Below are 18795 nucleotides of genomic sequence, written 5' to 3' on the forward strand. Positions count from 1 at the left end.
ATAGACGTAAGTTTTTAAAATAGGCGAAGAAAATAAAGTCCTTCTACTCTGAGTACCTGCCCACCAAGGGATAGAAGGTAATGAAATAAAAAAAAAAGGATCTGGCTAGAAAAGGAACGAACACTCTATTAACTGGACCACATTCCTGCTTCCCAAGTGGAAACCAGCTTAAAGAAGCACTCGAGAACCTGGAAGATTCCATCCGTTGGAATGGAAATCCTCCAAAGGTCTAAGACACTCGAAGAAATTTCTAAAGACTTACGACTCTTCAAATTGTCACGGGATTTTAACAGTACATTGTCTCCTTAATGAACACCTCGGGAGATTGACGCTAAGTAACAACGGCGAATGCAGATTCTGTGGGGAAAATGGGGAAACACCAGAACATCACTGAGTACGCCGAGACGACAACCATTCGTGCAATAAACGTTGATACGACTGATATCGGAGATGGAGAACTAACCTCTGTAAAACCGTCTCAATACTGGCTTTTGTCAAAGCTCTGAGACTGTATGACGGGTTATAACTCGTTATAACTCAAGAAAGGAAAAAAGGGAGACACACAATAGATATGTAAGGTCGCGGTGATTAACCCCCCTCCTAATATTTTAAGAAGAGCTCTTTTTTTGGCTTTTACTTCAATATCAGTCCAAGAATATATTGTGTTTATACGGGGTGCTATAAATTCGTGGTACAAGCATTGGTATCTCGGAAACCTAGATACGAAGATGGTTAAATTGGGGCAAAGTTGCTCAATAGTTGCAGACCGAGTTCTTTCAAAACCTGAAATAAAAAATGCAGGTCCGTATTTAAAAAAATTAAAGTTGGCCTCTGTGTCTCACAAATTATCAGCTAATTTGAAAATCTAATAATACTATCAGATAACCCTAATAAAGTGGCTATGAGAATGTGCAATTAGTTATTTGATTTTCTAAAAAGTAACGACAGGAAAAAATAAAATTGATTTCCAAAAAAATTAATTTTTTTTTCAAAAAACTCAGCTTGAAATTTTTAAAACTTTTTTGATGGCATCTTGGTGAACATCCCAAAGCGGCAAATTTGCCCTAATTTAACCATGTTCGTATCTATTACGGTTACCGATATACCAATGCTCGTACCCCGAATTTGTAGCACCCTGTATAGTGCTTCAAAATTCACTACTCTCTATCAACTTCAAACAAATGTCAACAAGTTTTTCTTGGAAGCAATTGACTCATCGATATTTTTCAAATTTCTGAATATTTAGGTAGTTAATACTTACCAAACACTAATCACTTTATCAGTGTAACTTTTCAAAAGTTGTGTAGCACCAAATAATATCACAACTATCCCAAACAGTAGTCGACCACCATATGCAATATACTGTCCATAGTATTTTGCATTTACACGACCAGACTTATGCACCTCTGCATAAACATTACCCTTCTTCTCTAATTTCTTGTCTAATAGTGGGACTTCTTCACCCGAATCACTAATATTTGCTATATTACTTTGGATAGTTTCCTCAGCTACATTCTCTAAAGTCGCGTCATATTTTATATCTTCTAAATACTTCAAATGTTCAGTCTCTTTTAGCTCTCCCAATTCATTTATCTGGAAAACTCTATTGGCAAAATTTATATATTTCGAACTATAAGATGCAAAAATACAAATTTTGTCACCGAGAAAATTCTTTATACAGTTCCTAAATATTTCATTTTGGACTCTTGCATCCAATGAAGCTAAACAATCATCTAGTAAATAAATATCACTCGACCTATATATCGCCCTAGCTAAACTAATTCTGGCCCTTTGTCCCTTGCTGAGATTAAGTCCCTTATCGCCAATCAGCGTCCTGTCATGCTCTGGAAATCTGTCAATATCTTGCCTAAGGGAACAAACGGTAAGTACTTTCTCGTAACGAACTAAATCAAGAACTTCACCAAACAAAATATTTTGTCTGATAGTCGATGGAAAGACCCAAGGTTCTTGGGGAGCATATGACACTGATCCGTATGTAAGTACTTTTTTATTTGGCAGAGAAATATTTCCTAGTATAACGTTTAAGAGAGTTGTTTTGCCAGAACCATTAGGTCCAGTAAGAATTATTAAACTTGGCTCAGAAATTTCTACGGTATGTCTTAAAAGTACATCTCCAGTTACATTAGTATTTTCTATACGAATTTTCGGTTGATTAGAAAAACTGTTTTTCTTTTCAATACTGGCAGTTTCTTCAGAGATTAATAAGTCTTGAATTCTCTTCAGGGATGAAGTCAGTTCGGCCGCTTGAGATATTCCTCTAGGAATGATGACGGTGAAGGATTGTCGCAGTTTCTGAAAAGCGCTGAGAATAAAGTATATGCTTTCAGCTGCTACGTAGTTACCAGTCCACAGATAAGTAACGAACAGGAAGAAGAAGGCAATTTTCGATGTCATCGCTCCTAGAAGTAGCAATACGACTTTAACGGTGAATAGTTTTGTTATTGATTGTAGTTCCTTTCTAGAAAAAAAAATATTTCAAATTATAATTAAACAACTTAAAAAAATTGTGTGTGCACTATGTGCGAATATTAGTGAAACTTCATACTAACAGCTTAGGCCAGTAAGCGAGGATTTTAGGGTCCGAATTCTGAACACCTGCACCGATTGACGTGAAATTTTAACAGTGAATAGAGATATATGTAAGAAACAAAAGTTACATAGTAGCGATGTGTGTTTTCACCCAGGGGGTGAGTACCACCCCTTCTCTCCCTTAATTACAAAAATCAATAAATGTATGAATTCTAAGCAAAAAATGTTCGGTAACATTTTTTTCAGAAAATTAATATTTTCCTAGTTATTTAGGATTGAAAATGTTGATCTAAAAACTGCATATTTTTTTGCCAATTTTTATAAATAACTCGAAAACCTTGCATTTTATCGCAAAACTCATATAAAACAAAAATGAAGCTTTTGGAATAGCTAAACGATCCACTTTTTTGTTGATTACCGTAGGTGTAATAGTAGCCGAGTTATCATTCTGTAAACGTGATTTTTTATTTTACCATTTTAACATTTTACCCTAAAACAATGACGAAGGAACATATTTTTGAAGAAAACGGAATGATCGTTTTTAAAGTGCTTGAAAAGACCTTTTAAATGCTTTCTTGAAAAAGTTCTTAGCTCAAAAACTCGCGGAGTTATGATAAAATTAATATGGTCACCTCATTATTTTGGAAAAAAATTAACAACAAAATCGTAAAAATATAAACTAAGCGTAATACTGTAGCATTTTTTATTTCCTTTAATAAAATTGAATTTAAGATTCTATTTTTATTTAAATTTCTTAGTATTGGCGCCATCTATTTGCTAGATGCCAAAGATACCAAACTCCATTTGTTACAGCTCACTTGTTTCGATATTTAATTTTTATTAGCGCATCTATTCGCTAGATGTCAAACTTCATTTCTTACAGTTTACTTGTCTAGTTTATTAGCGCCATCTATTCGCTATATGCCAAACTTCCTTAATTGCATTTCACTTGTCTGAATCTCACTTCGCTGTGGATTGCGATTTTCTGTTCTAATGATTTCGATCATATGATATCACTTTTTTCTCTCTCTTTTTCTTTCTTTCTGGGAATTTGGATCTGAAGAAGACGCGTGTTTCGGCGGCCGACAAATTTTCCAGTGAAAAGCACTCTGCATCCACTTTTCGATTTCGATCGCATGGGTATCCGATTTGGAGATTTGAAAACCTTGTAAAGTATGCAATTCAGAGTATAGATCGTATTTGTTTAGTTTCTTCTTGGAATGATCACCGTAAGTTTATCCGCCATTTTATATAGCCCTATCTAACTAAATTCTATTTCAGTTATTTCTGTTTTTTATTTCGTTTATTTGAGTATTTAATTACTGGTTTGGATCGGCATATGGTTTGAATATATTTATGTAAAGTTGATTTTCAGACCGTAAGTTGTTTTTTTTATTGAGTATCTGTCCTGAGAACTATTTTTTATTTATAGAGTAACTACCACATGATATTAAGTAACTACCACATGGTACTCAGTAACTACCACCTGGTACTCAGTAACGACCACATGGTACTCAGGAACTACCACCTGGTACTCAGTAACTACCACATGGTACTCAGTAATTACCACATGGTATGCAGTAATAATGCAGTAATTATTGTATGTTTCACCCAGTTTCATTTTGTATGGACCTATGCAGACCTTAAGACAGTGTTCCTGACATTACAACCGTTCTTTTGGCTGATATTGAAGACTTCTCCTGCCATAGTCATCTGCATCCACTTCTGTTAGTCTGGAGAATACCTAACTACCTGTTTACATCATAAGAAACTATATACAGATAAGTCTCTCTCTCTTAATTTTGATACACAAGGTACGCTTTTATTTTATAATTTTTGAGACAACAGATTTAATAACCTGGTAAATTATCACTATTTATCCCACATATTGTAGTCAAAGTTATTTTTTATTTAACGTTATAAGTTATAATTTGATTCGTACAGTACACTCTTACTTAGATATGATATTTTATATGAAAATTATTAACACGTATTCATTTTAAAGGTTTTTGTACACGACATGTTTCGAAACATCATCGTATTGAGACATACATAAATTTCACCTGTTTTTATATTAAGTAGCTTACTTAGTTCAAAGAATACAGTTACTAAATTCGAATCTATTTAAAATAACTTGCGGTTTCATTGGGATCACTGTGACTAATTGATGATACTTGTGTTCGTTTTCAATAAATGTTTAATGTACGATAGTTATTTCTGACTTTTATTCCTGATAAACATAATAGACCCTTAATGCTGTTGATTACTTTATTTTAGCTATGTTGTGATATCGTATTTTTCTTTTTGGTTTCTTACTTTACCACTCTCATAAACAAAGTAAGTGGCGCCCTTTTCACTGTCTTTGACCATACCTATTTGAATTCTTAACATCAATATTAAAATCTCTGCAGCCTATATATATTATCATTTTTTATTTTAATATTTAACAACATTAGAAAGTCACTGTGAGTCAGAAGTCTTACCTACGAACCCAGCTTTCCTCTAACCCTGAGCAACGGATTCTTTTTTCATTCTATTTGGGTAACGACAGAAAAGTCGTCACAATACATGTACAGTTGGCTATATTTAGGTACTAATAATTGACTCTGCAAGTTCGAGTGGTTTAGAATGCCTAAATTTGGAAAAGTTGAAAATAAATAAAAAAAATTATTTTTTGTTTTTTAAAAAAAATTATTTTTTTTGACATATCTCAAAAACTAAGCAAGATACGTAAAAAATGCAACAGAGGAAAATTGAAGGTCTTTTTTCTGCAATATTTTTGCTCTCTTTCAATTTTTCTGTAGATCTCTTTATTTCGTAGATATTACGTTTTTTTTTAGTTTAACTTGCATGTAAGGACCACCTTCTTTGAGAACTTAAAGCCCAAAAATCTCGTAAACATGAAGAGTTCAAGATTGTTCAACTATAGATGTTAATTTTTAGCTTATGTAATTTTCTACCAATTGATAGTTTTTGTTTTTATGATTTTAGTCATAAATTTTGTTGTTAATTTTTTTCCGAAAAAATGAGGTGACCATTTTATTTTTTTCATAACTCCGCGAGTTTTTGAGCTACGAACTTGAAAAAACCTTTAAAAAAAAGACATTTACAAGCACTTTAAAAACGGTTATATTTATTTTCTTCGAAAAATGTGTTCTTTCGCCATTATTTTACGGTAAAATGTTGCAATCTAGTTTTGGTTTGGTTCGAAAAATAAAGAATCAAGTTTAAAGAGTGATAACTCGGCTATTACTACACTTACGGCAAACAACAAAAAATAAGTTGATTCGTTATTCCAAAAGCTTCATTTTTGCTTTATATGGGTTTTGCGATAAAACGCAAGATTTTCGAGTTATTTATAAAAAATTGCAGAAAAATATGCAGTTTTTAGATGAAAATCAACATTTTCAATCCTAAATAACTCGAAAAATATTAATTTTCTGAAAGAATGTTATAGAACATTTTTTGCTTAGAATTCCTCCCTTTATTGATTTTTGTAATTAAAATGGGTAATTATGATTTATTTTTCACCCCCGAGAAGGGGTGGCAGTCACCCCAGGGTGAAAGCACACATCGCTACTATGCAACTTTTGTTACTTACATATATCTCTATTCGCTCTTAAAATTTCACGTCAATCGGTGGGGTGTCAAGGATTCGGAGGTAATACCCTATTTTTATCCTCGCTTACTGGCCAAGCTATTAAGTTGAAGGATTTGAAGGATATGTATTTTTTTATAAATGGCTTTTTATAAACTTTAAAGAAAATAGAGTTAATATAAAACCGTATACTATTCAAGGTTTATAATTTTATGTTTTTTTAATTTTTATTAAAAAACGATAATTCTATTACCCGACCGGATAGCCATTGAACTAAAATACTACTACACCTATATCGTTGACTACTACTAACTGCTACTAACCAACAATTTGTTTTGTGTAGTCTGTTTTTGTTTAAAAGTTTTGTTCATTATTCATGTTGGGGATTTATTTTTAAATTAATTTAAACCAGTAAACTCATAGAATATGTATTTCTTTTGCATAATCAAAATTGTCACTTTAAATTTTACATAACCAAATTGTCACTCTAAATCGCTGTCTTTTTTAGACAGATGTCATTTGTCTTGTCATTATTCAATTCATTATTCGAATTCTCAGAAATGTTGTTAACAAAAGTTGCATCTTAAAATAAAATGTTCATCAATCACAATTGTTTATCTCTATCATTTACCGGATTAATAATACAGAAATTACAGCTCAATTACAAACGATTAATTATTTATAGTGATTTACAGTTTTTTTTTTAATAATAACAGTAATTTTAATTAATTATACGAATATTCTCGTTGATTATTGGTTTGAAATAAATATGACAGTGGCCTCCAATGAAAATGCGAGTTACTAACTATAAATTGTAATTCTGAGCTGACAAATGAGCTAGATACTTTACCTAGACCATTATTTAGAAGCTACAAACCTATCGATGAAAATGTGCATGAAATCAAGGTTGGTACAGTTTCAAGTTTATTATAGTGATGTTCTTAGCCGCGTACGCGCAGATCGTTACCCAGTGTTGCAACAAGCTTATTTTTCATCGGGGCAGATTATCACGAGATAACAGGGTTAAATTGTTTTATAGAGGGGTAGATCTACCCTAAGTGGGGTAGCTGTGGCAACACTGCTGCTATCACTTTTCCTCTCGCTAGCTCGCGCGTCACGGCCGTCTCGTTTGCGTCTCACGGCCGTCTCGTTTGCGTCTCACGGCCTTGAATATTTACTCCCAACGCGCGTAAAGAAGTTTCACTTCAAAAAGGCCCGGTTGTACCTGGTGGCCAACTATAAGAATGGACGCCGGCTGCATCTCAGAAACTAACTACTTATCGTATAACTGTTGATTGAAAAAATTGGGAAGATATGCAACCTAATGAGCGAATTCGTGACAAGGCTGATTTGATTTCTCCTTGCGTCTCAAGTGCTGTACGGTGGAGCCTCTACTCGTTCTGCGGCCAACGCATAAAACATTCATTTTCTCTAATTCGGCTAGCGAAGACATATCGAAGACGGTGTCACAGAATATCTAGCTACGCAACAGAAAAATACTCGAAATGAAAGAGCTAAAATTGCACAAATAGAATACTAGATGGCGCGACAATATCATAATCAGAATATAATTAGAAATTTTGAACTTTCGGTTTTGGATCGACGGCTCGTCGACGGCCTTATAGCTCGGCTAAATATGCACAGTTGCCAGATTCAAAAAGACTTGAATTGGCATCCCATTCTTTTTATTGTGTATAATGCAGTATGCGTTTCTTTCTATTCTTCTTTTCTTGTCAGATACACTTATATTAATTATTCCTTTGGCTATTAAAAAGTTTTAAGTATATTATTACAAAACATATACATTTTTAATATACACTAACTTATAACGTTAACTAAGAAAATACCTTTAATTACCTTTAAAATTAATAATATACAGGGCGATTGATAGTGATATTTATTAATGCTGGAACGTTAGTAATGAAATATAAGTTTAATAATAATGGAAATAATTTATTAAAATGCAGTACAAAAAATGTTAACTGACTAAAAAATACTATAACAAATTACTTCCGTTTGCCACGTTATTTATATAGACCTAGGTAGATTTTAAAAAGTGACACAGATACAATTAATAATATATTAGTTCGGCATAAAAGTTGCTGTCACGACATCGAACAATAAATTAAAATTCGTAAAATAAATTAAAATTATAAAGATTTGTTTCTTTATAAAGAAACGCAAGTATACAAAATTTGGGCCCAATCGAACTCCAGGAAATGATATCATAATAGTGTACTATATTATGGCACCACTCGATATACTTTAAGGTACCATAATATTGCAATGTCACCGAAGATCCGTAGTATACCAAGTTTCGCCTAAAGTAAGCCCTATTGCCGCCATGTACCTAATATTGCTATGTCATCAAATATGGTACTATAGAAGGTACCACTTTATATGCTCCATGATACCACAATATTACAATGTCATTGAAGATATAGTATACCAAGTTTAAGCCCAATCGAACGCCATGTATCGTAGTATAGTACTATATTATGGTATCACTTGATATGCTTCTGAAAAAAACGGCGTCCAGTTGGCTGGAAAAGGACGATCGATGACATTTCCCATATAAATTTACATATAAAATGACAGCGATATTCATTTCATAGCTATCGCTAACGCCGTTTTTTCCCGATTTTACGATATGAACTTGGTATGAACACAATCGAACGTCAGGAAGTGGTAGAACTATAATAATAGTAGAACAATACTTATTATATTGTCGCCGAATTACAATGAAAATTCAGGATTCAATTATACAATCAAACGTCAGGAAGTGATTGTAATTTAGCTCATAAGATTTAATTCCATCTAACATGGCAAACTGAAAAAAACAGCTCTGATCTATTTTAATATGTTTAAATGATGTAGCAAATTTGAAGGTAAGCTTTATCAGGAAGTATTACGATATGAATTACACAATGGCAACACTGCACAAAATTCTTTTTAAATTTTGTTTGTAGAAAACTGTTTTCTTTTAAATTTATTGCCCTCTATTATTAAGTAGCGAAACTACCACATCAAAATATCTGATTTGGAGACAGACTTTTAAAGCCTGTCTCCTTTTGCTACCTACAATTTTATACATGTAACGAGGCTTCTGTTGCGTAGCTAGATATTCTGTGACGGTGTGGAACTGAAAGCGACAGTGTTGCCATATTAAAACGAATAATATCTGTAATACGTTTGACGAGAATATCTTTGGATGAAAAATCCGCGTTTTTGTATTGAAAATGTATTCGTGTTCAACATAGAATAAACAACAAAAATAAAAATTCTTTTACAGGTACTCAATATTTTATATAATCGAAAAAAGTTATTTAGTTATCTTGGAAATGACCACTATTTACATTTACCATAATATTTTACATTTGAAATAATAGCGATCTCCCCAAGTCAACTCTGACGCCAATCTTTGTTTAATCATATAATATTATATTAAATTCTTTAATGATAGAAAATCCGTATTATTAATGCATTGCACCTAAAATCTGTAAATCTACGGATTAATCCGTAGTCCTGGCAACACTGTCTACGGCAACCATCCACTCTGTAGACTAAAAACAGAACTACAGTACAGAATTCTGTACTGATGCTGTAAACGACTATCAGCGCTCAGCGGCTCAAAGCTAAACTAAATCTCGGGCAGATTTTGTGCCACGAAATCGCCCATAAGGTTGCACATCTTTTTATTTCGTCAATCAACGGTATAGTTTTAGGAAACAAATTCTAATAATTAAATCGGCCAAGAGAAATCGCTGGAAATGATTTTCAAGTTCAAAAAGTGTCTAGGTCTAGGGGGTGCATCTGCAATGGCCAATCAGATAACAGGATTTTTCTCAAAAATATGCAGGTGAAGAGATATTTGAAATATTGCTATTTGTAATCAATGGGAAATTTGTAATTTTTTTGATATAGCGTATTTTGAAATAAAGTGGTGGGGGAAGGTTAAACTTGCTTTTATTAAAATAAGGATAACTCTGGTTTAGGTTAGCTGATTTAAACAAACTAAGAGCTTTTCTTTCTTAATAATCTCCAGTATAAATTTTGTTTCCGTATATTTTTTCATAACAGATATTGTGGTTTTGCATAAAAACTTTAAATAGCATGTTATGTTTCTTTTTATACTATAACTGTATAAAATGCATTTCCAAAAGCACAAAATTTCCAAAATATCAGCCCAAACCGCAACTTTCTATTTTCTCTCTAACGGGAGATATTAAGAGAACCAATCATGTTAGGCTTCCGCCTAGGATTATAAGGGCTAAAAATGATAGTAGTAAGTTAGAAAACAAAATTGACTTCATATTTTTCCACTTATTCATTTACAGCCCTCTATAACTACTAAAAAATACCTCCTAGCTTCTTCGACTTTTCTTCCAAATATAATTTCCCAAGTATACATCTTTATTATTTCTATTGCAGCAAAAATTTCTTTAGTGAGCTGGAGCCTTTCATCACTACTTCTTCCAATTTGGGTTCTATATGAAGATGCTTTTTTCCCAATTAAAACTAAAAATTTAAGAATAATTCATTAATTTAATGAGTTTTTATTATTAACTGACTACTACTTTATTATTATACATAATATGCCCTAAAGTGCTTCCCGAGGAAGTTACAGCCCTCAAAAGGGTAAATAAAAATAATATATTTTGTTTATTTTTAAAAACATTAGAAAATTTTATTAGTGCAGCATCTAGTGTATTTTGTATTTTGTTGTTTATTATTTTTGTGAATATCTTGTATGTTATGGGTAGTTGGCTTATTATGGCCTGTAGTTTCTGATCTCTTCTTTGCTGCCTTTCTTATAAATTAAAATTAGAATTTTTGTATGCTTGGTTGGTTAGTTGAAGTGGTGAGTGCCGACCGCTTGCTGAATTCCAATTAGCAGAATTGCCGTTTTGATACCACTCACTCTGAGAACCCTAGGGATGAAAAAGTTGGAATGTTAATTGTTTATAACTATTCGGTGGCATTAAGGTAACGGGTGACTTCCGTTATGCTCTTCCCGGCAACATCTTCAAGATTTACAAAGCTGCAACTACAAACGAAACGGTTACAGATCCTATACAAAGCCGGAATCGAAAAGGGGATCGTTTCCCCTTCCTTCGAGTTCTTGCAGCTTCGGCAAACTTCGTTAAAAGGGATGCTCATTCTCGCCGCATGTTGGCCAATTGGCCAGTGTCTCGTATATACCGTCGTAAGCCTGGCGGTATCCTTACGCGACTTAGTTATGAGCTCTCCCGATTTCTTAAGGTCGTATTTGGGCCAAGTTTTCCTGGCTGTCCTGCAGGTGCTTAAAGTTTTCCATCTACTATTTACCATGACAGAAAATGGCGGTAAATGTCTTTATTATGGTATTGAGAGTGGTAAAAACTTCCTCTGATGCATCTAGCTCAAGTTCATCAGCGCGTTATTTCCCTTCGATGTTCCTGTGGCCTGAAACCCAAAGTAAGGTTATATCATGCCTACTTGCCATGTAGGATAACTTGTCGTAAGCTTTTTTACTATTTTGGAGGATATGGTAGATGAGTTCAGGCGCCGACATGGCTGCTTGGCTGTGAGTGATTATTGAAGTTTTGCGCCCATAAGGTGTCTCCCCGCTCAGCCATTCGCAGGCCTTCCAAATGGCAAGTATCTCTGCCTGGAAAAAACTTGATCTATCCGGAAGCCGGTAAGACCTTGCAATGCCAAGAGAACCAAGTTTCTTTCGAAAACATCCTCGAACCTACACCTGAATCCATCTTGGATCCGTCATAAATAGCGCAATATCAAATTCCTTCAGTAGTTTGTGAGTCTCCCATTCCTTTCTGGTTGTAATTCTGACTAGAAAGTTCTTGCCAAGTTCCAAACCTAGGTATCAGATAGTCTGATGGTTCAGCAACAATATCCTTCGGTAATCTTCCAAGAATACTGCTGTGTCTGTAGAATTTCTCCGTCCAGCTGGATGGGCTGGCCACGTATGCAGGATGCAAGAAAACTGTCTACCGAAATCTCTTCTTTACGGTGTACTTATAGAGGGTAAAAGGAAACCGGATGGACAACTCAAAAGATACAAAAATGTTTTCCATGAAAACTTAAAGGGGATAAGTATGCAGCATCAGTGGGGGGAAGCAGCGCACAATAGAACGCATTGGAGGAGAGTTGTAAACTCAGTTAATAACGACAACCAAAAAGTAAAGAGGCAACAAAGTAATGAGATTTTTGAATGTCCGGAGTGCGGAAGATAGATAACATCACGTATCGGGCTTTTCAGTCACAGAAAAGCTCATAAAAGAAAACGCCTTGAGTAACCACCTTCTGATGCGTGTCAAATACTCGTCAGCGAGTAATGACAGTAGTAGTAGTAATCTCGGTCCAGCAACCAGTTTCTCTTAGCCTGATTGCACTACTAGAGGCTACTACTAGATTTTTTTTATAATATGTTTATAATTTTACATACCAAACATTTTTATAAAGCATCTTTCTGAAATTGTTTATAATTAAAAAGTGTTTCCTTTTATATAGACGATCCGAGGACATACTATAAATTTGAGGACTGCTACTGCATGTGTTTTAGACACATTACACATGAAGTCACATTAACAGAAAAAAACATATTTAAAACTTACTTTGCAACGGTAGAATAGCAAGAAACGTTCCACATCCAACTACAGCCGCCACTCCAATCTTCCAATATACGCACGCGCACACGATCAAAGCTTGCACCAGACCAATCCAAACGTCATTCGCTAGACGAACCATTTCCTGTACGGTTCGAACATCTTTTTGAATCAAAGTAGTTATTTTACCGGGTGGCGTTTTCAAAAGCGACGCCGGCGACAGTTTCAGCGATTTTCTGTAAATCACCGAGCAGAATGCCGCGCGTACTTTAATACTTAGAGCTGAGATTAACAGAAGATAGTTGTGTAAGTAGAAGTAGTTGAAGATGTTAAGGCCGATGACTAGACTAGCGTGGATAATGGCTTCCTGTTTTGTGATGCGTGTTTGGGCAGGTACAAAATATGATACTAGTTTTCCTACGTAGAATGGTATTGTGATCCTACAAAGAAATACAAATTAAATACAGAGTGTTTCGAAAAAAAATGTGCCATCTCTCGTGGGGAGATTCCTCACGTAAAAATAAGGTTTATTTTTCATATTAACATAGGTCCGATTCTGCTTTGTTTCCTAACTACAGGGTGTTAAAATCTTAATCATTTTTCGATTTATTATAATTTTCTTCCACGTACTTTTAGTGATTTGAATGACATTTTGAATGTAAAAATTACTATAAGTGCTACATATTTCAATGCTAAAAAAACAAATATAATCCCAAAATTACATACAAAGTATTCACAAACACACACAACATAATGTTTACTACAATTAATAAACTAATATAAACTTGTCAAAAGATGACCACCTATTTTTTAAAATTATTATTAGTTATTATTACTATAAGTCCAACATACAGCAATTTCAAATAATAAAATTATGGTATTTAAGATAATTACAAAAAACCTAATTTTAAAACATTTAAAATTAGTTTTTTTAATTAATATATAATTAAAGCTGTTTTGAAATCGTTAGACAATAAAAAGTGCAATTGCAAATTAAATTCTATTTGAAAAGTAAGGTTCCTCTGGATCGGACGTCTGTCTATTAATTCCTAGCAGTAATGAATTTAGAGAGAGGCCATTTTATTAACCTAGCAATGTTTATGAAGATATATATAAACGGGATTTGGTTTAAGTATTTAATACTCATTTCCAACTACAGCCTATTGCTGCCTTCCCGTTACCCTACGCCACACATCTCGATTTAGAGCGTCATCAGCTTTTAGGTTACGAGCTTCCATTGCTTCCGTAACCGTTCCGTCCCAGGATTTTCTAGGTCTACCTCGCTTCTGCCCTGGGGAGAAAAACTTTTTTTTGGCCACCTGTTCTCCGGCATACGCAGAACATGTCCAAACCATTTTAAGCTGGATTTTTCGATTCGATCTAGTACTGTTTCCTCCGATGCATTCATGATACGCCTGACCTCGATGTTTGATTTTTTTTCCATCCTAGATATACCTGCACTTCTTCTAAGGTAGTCCATTTCAACAACTTGGATTTTGCGCTTCGCGTCTGCACTCAGAGTTCATAGCTCTTAACCATAGCAAAGAACTGACTCTAGACTCTACCAATGTTCTTCCAAGTCTCTTTTTAGTTGTTGCAGACATGTTTCGGTCCCACCAAAAAAGTTTTAACATCCTGTATCTCTAAAACTATGCATTTTCATACCCATGTTTATAGAAACGTTTGTCATATTTTTTGATGAAAAATCAATGAGTACTTATTTAAAACTTTCTCAAGTTAATGATAATATTTTTTAAAGGTTGCTATTAGACTTGGACCAAGGCAAATTAATAAAATTGCCTTTATCTCATCAAGGAGGCCGAAATCGACAAAATATCAAGAGACAACTTTTAATCGGCATTAAATAGCTTACACTATTCCGCTAACAAAAGAAAAAAAAGTCAGTGGCGTACATGCTTTTTTTAGACAAATATTCCAGTGATAACCCATATGCACGTCCCTGATGAATATGGCGACACTTTATTAGCTTTAAAATATGTAGCATTTATAATAACTTTTACCCTCAACATTTCATTCAAAACGCTCAAAGTACTTGGAAGAAAAGTATAATAAATCGAATAAATATTAAGACTTTAACACACTGTAGCTAGGAAACAAAGCAGAATCGGGCCTATGTTGATGTGAAAAATAAATCTTATTTTTACGTGAGGAATCTCCCCACGAGAGATGGCACATGTTTTTTGAAACACCCTGTATATGAACTTTTATAGGACACAAATAATAGCCCTGGAATCAACCAAATATAAACCAAAAAAAAACATTCACTTTCCAGGAGTGCACCAAAAGCGAAAAATTTGAAAACCAAAGTATACCGTGCTGGCAACTGTTACTTTTGGGTCGGTATTTACATGTGCGGCAGTAAATCGTATAGGGAGCTTACTAAGTCGGAGTGAGAGAAATGCGACGGTGTGCTGTTGCGGCGTTGCCGGTACGCCTTCCCCTATCAAGTAAAGTAAAATCACGATCGCAAACCGCTTATTTTTAAACTTTTTTTCGAAAAGATAACTAGATAAAATTATTAGATACCTATGTTTCTGATCATCTGAAATAGAATTATAAAGATATCGTTAGGGTGTCCATATTGTTTTATTTATAAAAATTTTCACATATTGTCTGCGAAGAAAATATAGCAGAAATATTAAGAAAGTTTTTCAAAAAACTACAATCTACAGATTTCGAGATATCGATTTTTGAATTCAAAGTTCTAATAGCGGGTCCACTGTCGAACACCAACTCAATTCCACTTATTATTACCAAAAATGCAAGTGTTTCTAACATGCACTTAAAATGTTTCAAGATATAGGGAAAATTACAACGACTCGTTAATAAATAAACAAATAATAATGTATCACGAAACGTAATTAAATCATGAAGCTGAACGCATGATGTACACCTTTCCCTAGAACTTTAAGTACTGAGAGAGGTACTGATTGGGTCGACCGCTCGACTGCGACATATCTGCTATATCCCCTTCCACGTCTCTTAGCAATAGCTTTTTTCGGGTTCCTGTTATTACCGATTTTGAACCGTCCTAGAACCCTGCAGCGCATGCGCAAATGAAATAATGTCTTAATATTTCCTTCTGCGCATACGCATCACAGTTCTAGGACGGTTCAGAATCGGTAATAACAAGAAAACGAACAAAGCTAATATGTGCACAGTTTCTCGGTTTATTTCATGCATTTGGCAACGTGTTTACTGTTCTCTCTTTGTTCGGTAGGTACATTATAAAACGTATTGTAAAATGTATCTCTTCTTACATACGGAAATCTCGACCCAAGACTATCCTTTGCCAGCCCTTAGTAGAAATGAGTACTTTACCCATTTGGTCAGTTAAGTAGAGCTGTAGCATCGTAGAGACTAAAATATTCAACAAAGTAACTGAGAAATTCTCAACTACTTACACAGATATTGATCTTGCGATCAATTGCATAATTCCAATAAATAGATATTTTATTCCAATAAATTTCCAAAGAACTCTATATAGTGAGAGATTATTGTGAATTTTGATATCACTATTTATGATCCTTTCCAATTCTTGGCCAAGCTTTTGCGATTTAAAGCTGTCAGGTATTTGATGTAAGCCATCTTCTTTGATTGCCTTCTTATAAATCTTCTTAAAAATATTTAATGTGTAGCTGAAATATTAAATTATTAATATGTTTACTAGGAACATCTTTAAAAATAATATTATTCCGATTTTTGTAATGAATGTATACCGTGTGGTGCATCGGAACGCGGGACATAGGAAATCCCATGTAAATTTTGATAGATTTTGGGGCTCATGCCACATACATCCACAACAATTCAAGGGATAATCGAAATATTTGTAATACAAGGAACTTTATTAAACTATACTAATTAATAAAATGTTTACATAATTCCCTATTCACAGACAAAAAATACCCCAAATGATTGAGAAATTCACGCCTCACAATACAAAACTGTTAAGGTGAGAATCTTGAGCAGAGGTAACACAGAGGTGTCGTTGTCAGTCCATCTAAATGTTTGTATTTAATATACCTATATAAATACTCCACCGGAAGAAGTTGTTCGGCGAAAGACCCTGTGGTTTTTTCCTACTGTATCCCCAATAAACGAGAATCAATGTCTGTCTTTTCTTCAACATGAAGAATATTCAAATCATTGTTATTTTCTTCCTGTTCAATTATTTCTGTCTTCACACTTCCATGTGTTTAATACCTTAGTCCTTTAGTTTTAAACATCCGGTTTATTCTTTAAACTGTTGACTTATTCGATATGGCCTTTCCAGAGATTGAGCTGCGAACAAATCTAACACAGCGGGAATATTATTTCCAGCAAAATGTCGTTTAACCATCGTAACTTGTACAGAAGTTGCGAAATTTATAATTATTTTATACAAAATTACCCTGTTTGGTACCTTCAAATTTTTGTAAACAAAATGTCATAGATAAAGGAAATAAATTTAGATTGGGATCTAAGATTGCCCGACAAAATTATAGGTCGCGAAATTGTTTTGGGTCGCGACCGTTGTACGCGATCTGGCGCTGCTATAACGGTTGCTAAGAACAACCGCTAACAAAAACAGAAATAATTTTCTGTTGTCAAAGTCAAAATCTTCAAAAATTATTAAATCTTTCAAAATTTAAAGCGCTCTCATTGAAAAAATACCGAAAAATGTTTAAAGTGTCCATTTTCAAACTAATTATTGCTATCTTGTGAGTTTAAGTTAAGTTTTATTTACTCAAACCCGTGATAATTGTGAAAAAGTGGCATTAAAAACTTAAAAGCTGTGTTATGAACTATGAACTGCAAAAACCATCGTGGATCGCGGCATAACGTTGATTTCCAATATTTCATAGGTATTTCATACATGTCCTTACATAAAATAAAGTTTCTTGTATGCAACACACTGTATTTTATTTATAAAATTAAAATAAAACTAGCTTTTTCCCGCGACTACGTTCGCGTTGCACCTCGAATCGTCCCATATAAACTGTACTACTTTTTTTTTTCAATTAAATTTTTGAAGTTTTCAATTGTTGCTTTTCTTGATATACTCCCCTGATTTTTTTTTTATTTTTCAAAAGCATTAATACACTATTTATACGTTATTTTTTATTCCTAGAAGGATGATTTGAAGAAGAAATATTTCGTTCATATTATTGATGATGTTACTAAATAAACCCTTGTATAAAATTTTAAACTTCTAGATGTTATAGTAATGCATTTTTGTACATCAAAATTTCATTTTCTATTCTACTCCCTAAGAGTATGAATTTCATAAATTCGCTTTGTCCAAATAATTAACTCATGTCTTTTAAATGATCGTTTTTGCAAATTTTTATGTGTATAATCCAGAGGTCACGAAGGTTTATATACATTTTTACTAACTTTACCCATTTGGTTGATGAATTTCAAAAATCTCTTCTAATTCTTTCTGTAGAACTTCATTCTTCTAAACCAGATTTTCATACCATATACAAACTAAAATATATAGGAAACTGAAATGATACCGTCTGTTGGAGAATTCAGTGGCGCCATGCATCGGGTCGTTACACAACTTATGATACAATTTTATTTTATTTTACAGGAAACTTTACATTCTAACTACAGGTAACTATATTGTTGCGTCCACTCTAGCGCCATCTATTATCAATTCTTGGAACGTAATTTATTTTTTTTGTACAGAAAATAGATGATTTTTCTTCTATTTCCTATTTTTTAATAAGAATAAGTTACTCTAAATACGACATCGCTCCATTATATCGTATTGCTCTCAAACAGGTGACGTTTTATTTAGAATTAACTTATCCTCATCAAAAAATATGAAATAGATAGAAAAAACAGCTATAGTTAATAAAATAAAAATAATTAACTTTGTGTGTGTGTGTGTGGATATGTTGAATAATTATTATTAGTAATAACTTTATTAAAAAAAGTAAATAATACAAATTATACAATAAATAAAATTTCTTCTTCAGACGAAGGCTCGCACGGCACTGCTATACTTAACTTGTTCATATAAATACAATA

General features: G+C 33.5%; 1 protein-coding gene across 3 annotated transcripts in view; it reads right to left on the reverse strand.

Moving 5' to 3' along the window:
• Positions 1 to 18795, reverse strand: part of LOC115877565 (multidrug resistance-associated protein 4-like) — a 31410-nt gene that overhangs the window by 8575 nt on the left and 4040 nt on the right. For 2 of the 3 annotated variants that reach the window (XM_030893809.1, XM_030893808.1), the window contains exons 2-5: positions 16182 to 16415; positions 12766 to 13196; positions 10510 to 10666; positions 1262 to 2479 (exon numbers count right to left, since the gene is read on the reverse strand). In XM_030893809.1, the coding sequence (XP_030749669.1) occupies positions 1262 to 2479; positions 10510 to 10666; positions 12766 to 13196; positions 16182 to 16415 (2040 nt within the window). The remainder of the gene's footprint in view (positions 1 to 1261; positions 2480 to 10509; positions 10667 to 12765; positions 13197 to 16181; positions 16416 to 18795) is intronic. The other variant, XM_030893810.1, reaches the window with a different exon arrangement.

The sequence above is a fragment of the Sitophilus oryzae genome, unplaced genomic scaffold (genome assembly GCF_002938485.1).
Source record: "Sitophilus oryzae breed Bouriz unplaced genomic scaffold, Soryzae_2.0 scaffold_1494_pilon_pilon, whole genome shotgun sequence".
Classification (NCBI taxonomy): domain Eukaryota; kingdom Metazoa; phylum Arthropoda; class Insecta; order Coleoptera; family Curculionidae; genus Sitophilus; species Sitophilus oryzae.